Source organism: Pteropus vampyrus, unplaced genomic scaffold, assembly GCF_000151845.1.
Source record: "Pteropus vampyrus isolate Shadow unplaced genomic scaffold, Pvam_2.0 Scaffold176, whole genome shotgun sequence".
NCBI lineage: Eukaryota > Metazoa > Chordata > Mammalia > Chiroptera > Pteropodidae > Pteropus > Pteropus vampyrus.
The window spans coordinates 857,378-865,280 of NW_011888957.1; the positions used below are offsets into that span (position 1 = coordinate 857,378).

Here is a 7,903-nt window from a genome sequence, read left to right on the forward strand (position 1 = left end):
ATTTACACATAAATGTATTTACCTGAAAGCTTAAGTACATACGTAAATGTATTTACCTGTAAGCTTAAATACATATGTAAATGTAAATACACACAGACACACAGGATGCCCAGTTAAATTTGAATTTCGGATAAGCGGGTAATTTTTTCGTATAAGTATGTCCGTGCCGTATTCGGGAACATATTTATATTGAAAAACGATTCGTTGTTTATATGAAATTCCAATTTAAGTGCGCGTCCTGCATTTTATCGGGCAACTCTGGCGGGAGGGGCCTCCAGACCACGCACCCTCTGCACACCGCGGGAATCCCGGGTGGGAAGAAGCGCGGCGTCCGCTCCGACGCGAACTACAAGCCCCACAATGCCGCGCGAGGCGCCGGGGGCGCTGATAGGCTGAGGCGCGCTCCCGCCTTCCGTCACTTCCGGACGCGGGGCTGGCGGTTGCGGCGGCGGCCGCCCACGGGGACTAGGGCGCGCTGTGGGGTGCAGGGTTCCCGGCGCGCGGTCCGGCGCGACCCGCGGCGGCAGCCATGAACTTCTCCGAGGTGTTCAAGCTCTCCAGCCAGCTCTGCAAGTTCTCCCCCGACGGCAAGTACCTGGTGAGCGGCCGCGGGGCCTGGGCCGCGGGAGGCGCGTGTCGGCCCCGAGTGGCGGGGACCCGGGAATCGGGGGGCCGGGCGGCCGCGGGCGCGGCCCGCAGTGGAGGAGCTCGGGCGTCCGAAGGAGCGGGACCTGGGCAGGCGCTAGGGCTTCCGGGCAGGTGACCTGGGCACAGGACCTGGGTAGGGGACCCGGCAGGTGCAGCAGACAGGTGACTTGAGCGCAGGCTGCGGGCAGGTGCCAGCCTCCCTGCACCTGGGTTTCCGTCTGTTGAAAGCAGATAAAAGCGGTGCTGTCTTTACCCATTTGAAGACATAGGAGACATCAGCTCGTTATTTTGTCACGAAAAGGCAAATTTGTACTCCCGTTGGCTGTAAACGAGGGCAGTGGTGCAGCTAGCTTTTGTCATCTTTTCCAGCCCTAGTCTTAGATCTCAACCACGTGCCAAATAAACGCTTTAAATAACCAGATGAAGAGAGTTGCCTGCCCTGCGGCGACTTCAGCCGGTGATTCCACCGGCGGCAGAATGATGCTACAGTCACTGCGCTACCTTGTACACGAAACTTCTGTTTTGAAATATACCATTATGACCAGTGCATATCCTCAGAGTCGTGGGGTGGGAGTGGGGAGTCAAGTGGTGGGGAGGAGAGAACTGGCATTGGAAAGCTATTAAGAAAAAAATCACACTTTTTATAAAAAGTGTGCTTAGTTTCCTTTATCCTCTATTAACTGACTGATGCTTCGTGGTTCTCTTCCAGTTTGAGCCATTAATATTCTTTTTATTCTTATCTAGGTTTTTGAAAATATAACTCCCAAGTTACATGTTTGCCTTCCTTATGGGGGTATTATTCGAAATCGCATATCCTTCAGCCACAAAATACGAAACAGGTTTAGTTTAAATGGCACCCCCCAAAACCTTGGTACATTTTTCAAAGTGCCCCTCATAAATTCATTTTTTAAATATTTACGAAAATTCCAGTGAAGTATGAAGAGAAAGAGTCTATTCTCTTGCTTAACTTTGGTACTTTTTTGGTTTTTACACCCTGGTCAAAATATTGTGAGACGCTTGACGATCGAGGTACTAGAATTGTGTTTCTTTAAAGCTATATCTTAAATACCGAAGAAGGTGGGTCCATCTTGCCATTTTTAATATATTACAACAGATTTCAGATGTCTTTTCCAAGCGTTGGTACACATATTCCATCTCATGGGGAATTCATTGTAACTGATCACAGTGCAAAGCCACAATGTGAAAAGAAACATCGCGACATGTTGTAATCTGGTTGCCCCGCCCTCTCTCCTTTTGCAGGGAAAACTCATCGTGGCTTTTTTAAAATGGAAGTTCATAAAACGCAAACTAATGATCTAGTTTGACCTTGATAAGTACAAAAATGAAATAATTAAAATCTCAAAATTGGTTCTTGGTTTTTAAACTGTATCTATAACTGGCAGATAAGTATACTCAGACACAGAAACTGTTTGCTTAGATATGGTTGTAAACAAATATGGCCGTGGAGAAACTGTTGTTCGGAAAGCATTTTCATAGTCAGTGGTGGGAATAAGTGAATGTGAGTGTGTAAGGAGAAGCAGCCCTCCCTCCTGTGGACTTCCTTTCTGTGCTGTCGTGCAATCCATCACCCACACTCACAACACTGCTGCTCGCCAAGCGTGTGGGATTTTCCCCCACCAAGCAGTTCTTTAAAGGGTACCGGGTGGCTGTCCTGAGGGTTAGTGTCAGACCCCACAGGCTGAGGGCTCAGCCCCAGAAGACTGCCCCCGCTTCAGATGCCAGTCGCAGGTAGGCGGTCCCCAGGTTACTCACAGCCTCTGTCTGATGTGGCTGCAGACAGGAGGTTCCCAGGAGCCCCACCTCAGGTTCAGTCATTTGCTATGGCGGCTCACAGAACTCCGGGAAGCACTCACTTAAGGGTCCCCAGGTTATTAAAGGGCATGGTAAAGGACCCGGATGAGCAGCCAGGTGAGGAGGTGCATGGGGCCAGGTCTGGGAGGGGCCAGGTCTGGGAGGGGCCCGAGGGCATTGGGGAGCCTTGCCCTCCCCGTGCGCATGTATTCACCCCCAGAGGCTCCTGAGCCCTGCCCTAATGGGACGTTCAGAACACCTCACATAGGCACGACTGGTCATTAACCCCTTTTTCAGCCCTTCTTCCTTCTCAAAGAATGAGGGTGGCCTAAAAATTCCAAGCTTCTAATGGCTCGGTTTTCCTGGTGACCAGCCTCTGTCTAAGGAGCCCGCCCGGAGTCCCCTCATTAGAACAGAAGATGCTCCTCTCACCCAGGAAATTACAAGGTTTTCAGGAGCCCTGGGTCTGGGTCTGGGTCTGGGGGCAGAGACCAGAACATATTGTCTCTTATCTCACAGTAGATGAATGCGCATCTGTGACGTGTCCGTACATTTACAGAATTTAAGTGTACGAAAGCGGACCGCCGTTTCTGTAGTCATTTCTGCCACCTCCTTGTAAATTACCTACGAGTGACGAGCCCAGGAGAGGGTTTGGCTCGTGTGCGGAAGCGCTTGTTCCCAATGCTGTTCGTCCTTGCGTTTACTTTTTAACACATCATTAAGAAAGGAGTAGAAAATGACTCAAGTAGAGTGTGAGGATGATACTTGATACTGGGCTGTACCAGTTTTAACACCTAGTTTGCTGCTTCAGGTTTCTCTGTTTATTAACTCGTTTCATTTTCAGAGCGGGCGCTGTGAACGCATGGAACCGTGGAGACAGCACGTCGGGGAGGAGAGGCAGAGTCCGTGGCGTGGCCACCTCCCCGCGAGCACAGACTCAGGGCCGGCTTTTCCGTTTGCAGGCTTCCTGCGTCCAGTACCGGCTGGTGGTCCGGGATGTGAACAGCCTTCAGATCCTTCACGTGTACACGTGCCTGGACCAGATCCAGCACGTCGAGTGGTCGGCCGACTCCCTCTTCATCCTGTGCGCCATGTATAAGCGGGGGCTGGTGCAGGTAGGTGCGCGCGTGCGCGGCCAGGAGCCAGGCTGCCTCGCGGTCGGGCGCCTTCGTTCGCTGCCCTTCTGGTCTGGGGCAGAGGCGGTGCGGTCAGAGCCAGCTTCCTTTAGCGTCGTGACGGTTTGCTCACAGTGTAAGTGCGTTCAGAGTGAGAACATGCTTAAATGCTCTTAATCCGTCACCCGGTACGATTCGGTAACGAGGGTCACAGAGCTCGGTGTAGTAGCGGTTTGGACAGCCTGCGTGTGGGGAGCGCTGATGTGTGTCTGGCTTCAGGCCTGGAGCTTGACTCACTGGAGCTTTCGGGATGGCAAAGGGGATGAACCTTTTAAAAACCACAGCACAGTGAAATCCGCGGCAAGACCGGCTGGCTCTGGCTCGTGCTGGCGCCGCTCCGTCGTGGCGCAGGGTCCGTGAAGCACTCCCGTGTTTTGGTGCCGCAGTCGGTACCCAGTTGTCCTTAAGCTCGATCACTGCACCGACTGGTTTGCGATCCGGGTTTCTCTCTGCGGGAATCTAGGTGTGGTCTCTGGAACAGCCTGGATGGCACTGCAGAGTGGACGAGGGATGCGCAGGGCTGGTGGCTTCTTGCTGGAGCCCAGACGGACGCCACGTTCTCAACACCACCGAGTTCCACGTAAGTCGACGCTCCGTCCATCGAGGGGTGACCGCTGCCCTCCCGACTCCCGAGCTGGGTCGGGAGCGTCAGAGTGGGTGCTTCCTCCAGACGGTTCACACCACGCCCAGCAGGCCTGCAGCGGCGTCGCGTTTGGTTTTAATTTACTTTCTCTAGTTGGCGAGGCGGAGCGCTTCCATATCTTGTTTTACACACACACGCGTGCACACACCTGTTCGCACACGATTTACACGTGTGGTGTGGGTCATGTGGCATTTACAATGGTATTTTTTCTTGTATGATCTGAGCATTTGGTGTCTGAAGATAATCCCCTCCCAACCCAAGATCACAAAGGATTTTGTCGACTGAAAAATAATATTGACTAGGTGTTTCGTCACCAAAAAGGATTTGTTCAGGAAACAAAAGGTTGCCCCCGGGCGTGTAGACTGGCAAGCCCCGTGCCAGGCGGAGGGGCGTTTGTACGCGGTGGGGGGAGGCAGCGATGGAAGGGGAGGCCAGAACCACAGGGCCTCGTGGTGACGGAGTTCCCGCGGGCGTCCCCAGCCCCAGCTCCTGTGTTCTCCTGGAAGCTCGTGGTTTTGGCACCCAAGTTCACAGGTGTCATCAGCAGTGAATTCACATCCTTCCTGCACTTGGCACCTTGTAGGAGCTCAGGTGCCGCCTGCGAGGGTCTGTTTCCAGCTCCGTCTCGCCCCGTGGAGCTCTGCGTCTGTCTTCGTGGTGGCAGCGGTCTCTCCCGACGGCCGCAGCTTTGTAGCCGGTCTGGGATCCAGACGCGCGTGACAGTTCCTGTTCCGGCCTGTCTCTGAGTCATTTCGGCTGTTCTAGGTCCTTTCGTTTCCGCATCAACTTTAGAATGAATTTGTCAATTTCTTTAAGACAAATTCCCGCTCGGGTTTTTTAACAGATCGCACCGAAGTTATAGTTTTTCTCTGCGTCAACATTTTCATCGTACAGATCTCGCACATATTTTATAAAATTTAGTCTTGAGTTTTAAGTTTTGCCGTTCGGCTCTTGACCGTCTGCAGTGGAGCTGGGGACGGTGCCGGGGACCAGCCGCGTTGGCTCTGGCGCGCTCACTCAGGTGCGTGTGAGCGTGCGGGTGTCTGCTCACAGCAGCGCGGGAGGCCGCACATTTCTCCCACCGATGAAGCACCCAGCGGAGCCGCCCTCAGTTTGCTGTACGCGCTACGTTGCTGTTGCAAACAACCTCTGAGACGGAAAAGGTCATTTGAAGTATTTCTGCGTAAGTTCTGGAATTTTCCACTGCGCCCGCAGCGATGACTGTTTATGTCAAGAAAGCTTGAAAGTGTGGAAGAGGAGCTGGGAAAATTCTCTCTCTCGGAAGCGAGCGCCCTGAATTAAGTGGAAGCGCGGACGTGCCGTCCGACCCAGGAAAGGTGCGCGAGGTCCTCAGAGGTCCCCGGGGAACACGGGCTCCTGAGGGCACAGAGCTGAGGGCCTGGGCGGGAGGCCCCTCCGTCGCCCCCTCCTCGGGGACGCGGCACCCGCTTGCATGTCACCTGCGTTGTCGCGGCTCCCTTTGAACCAAGGATGGGGGGGAGGCCCCAGGGGTACCTGAGGCTTCCGAGTCACGCCTGCGGGGTCGCGACCCATCCCTGTGCGGACTCGCTGCTCCCGCTGCGCAGCTGAGGTCGGTGGAGAGTATGGAGGCGCAATGTACCTGCCTCTTTTCTTAGTGGATCTGTTAAGTTACAAACTTGTCTTTTCTTAAAACTTTTTTCAGTGGGGGATGGAGGGTAAAAATCAAACTTAACGGGCACGCGTCTTTCCTGCCATTATAAAAAGTGCGTCCGCCAGGTCGTGCCCCTCAGCCGGGTCTGCTGAAGTGACACGTGGCAGCGAGTGTGTTCCCGGGAAACCCCGTGTCGGGTGTGCAGGCTTCCTGCCTGCTCTCCTCTCCCCGCTGCACCAGCAGGACAGCCCCGGAGGCAGGTAGCAGAAACCAGGAAGCTCAGAAGGTCACCTGCTGATGGGTGTCACAGGTAGACCTCAGTGCCCGATGTGCTGGCTGGGAGTCGTCCCCTCACCTCAGGAACACCTGGCACCCTCCTCGGCTTCTGCTGTGCTCTTGGCAGGGAGCCCCAATCCTGGGCGGGGCTGTCACCACCTGGGAAGGCAGATGCTGAGTGTGGCACCCGTGCCTGCCGGGCGCACCTGCCACCACGGGCACAGCTGCCGAGCGGGCGCACCTGCCACCGCGGCGGCTCGTCTTTTGCATCTAGCAGTGGGTCCCCAGCTCCCGATGCCATGCGGGCTGTTCAGAGAGGCAGCACGGGTGTCAGGCTTTCTTTAGTAGACGAGGTGTTGTGGAGAAAAGTGTGCCATTTTTTAATGTCCTAAACTAGGACAGAGGTGTAGTTCGCAGGGGTCACCCTGGTACAGAGCGCAGTGCCCCACAGGTCACTTCTGATGAAGCCCCGTTTGTTTAGAGCTGCACCCCTCGGCCCACGTGCCGTAGCTTTCAACGGGGCCGATAAAGTGGCTTTGTCAGCATCGACTGTGTCACCGCCGTGGCTGGAGGCGGTGGCTCCCGGGAGCGGCTGTGCGCCTGGCGGAGCAGGGTCAGGACTGGGAGGGAGTCAGCGTCGGTGCCAGCAGACACAAGGGTACGGACAGCGTCTGCAGAAACGGAAGTTCGGAAATTCTGGTCGAGGGCGCTTGCTTGCTTTAGGCGCCACAGGGGGCGCGGGGCCGGCTGATAGGAGCTCACGGTAAGTGCGGACGCAGCGGGCGTTTGGGTGACAGGCTGACGGTTAGCACACAGAGGCTCCCGTCCCCGTTCCCAGTGCATCTTCTAAGCGCAGGTGTCGTCCCCACCCCGACCGGCGCTCGGTGCCTCGCAGGACACTCTCCCGGCCTTTCTGTACTTGCCCGCTGAGGGAGGGCAGAGTGTGGTCCCGTGGGGGTTACTCCGAACCCCTCTGCCGGCACAGCGGGGTCAGGCCTCCTGGTAGTGGTTTCAGGACGCCCTGTCTTGCCTGGGCTGGGCCACCACTCCCAGCTGTCCCCTGAGACATAGGAGCAGCCAGCTGGACTCCGGAACAAGGAGCCCAACCACCCCCCTCCCCCCCAATGGCTTTCCCGCGTAAAGACGTTTCTCAGACTGAATAAGCATCTTACGTTTATCATAGAGTGAAAACTGGGTTTACTTTGAACTTGTGAACTAAAGTGGATTTGTGCTCAACTTTGTGTCCCTCAAATAACATCGCTACAACATGAAAACCACACGGAGAGCACCGGATGTCCTGTGACGACAGTGAGCGTGCGGTCGACACCCCTTTCCGAGGGAGAGCCCCTGGAACCGCTAATGTCACTCGCTGCCTCTGCGGTCAGCCCCCCACCCGGGGACCGACGAGCCGGTCACGGTGGGGGACGGTGTCTCTGGCTGCTGACCGTGCCGTTCCCTGCTCTCCCCACAGCTGCGGATCACCGTCTGGTCCTTGTGCACGAAGTCCGTGTCCTACATCAAATACCCGAAAGCCTGCCAGCGCGGTGAGTGGGCCCCGCCCCGGAGCCGGGCTCTGTCGCCGGCACGGGCAGTTGCAGACAGGCGGGCGTAGCCACAGCAGCGCGCCACACACAGCCGGCCCTCCCCTTCTGTGCCCCGTCCCCCGTTATTGTGCCACCTGTCCCGGGCTTCTGACACCCCACTGTAATACTTCCA

General features: G+C 55.8%; 1 protein-coding gene across 2 annotated transcripts in view; it reads left to right on the forward strand.

Annotated features, from left to right (window-relative positions):
- Positions 1-430: 430 nt before the first annotated feature.
- WRAP73 (WD repeat containing, antisense to TP73) overlaps positions 431-7,903 on the forward strand; it is a 15,884-nt gene continuing 8,411 nt past the window's right edge. For both annotated transcript variants that reach the window (XR_002782935.1, XM_011370809.2), the window contains exons 1-4: positions 431-598; positions 3,423-3,575; positions 4,099-4,215; positions 7,659-7,731. Coding sequence is in view for 1 of the 2 variants with exons in the window: in XM_011370809.2 (XP_011369111.1) it covers positions 530-598; positions 3,423-3,575; positions 4,099-4,215; positions 7,659-7,731 (412 nt within the window). In the remaining variant the exon portion in view is untranslated. The remainder of the gene's footprint in view (positions 599-3,422; positions 3,576-4,098; positions 4,216-7,658; positions 7,732-7,903) is intronic.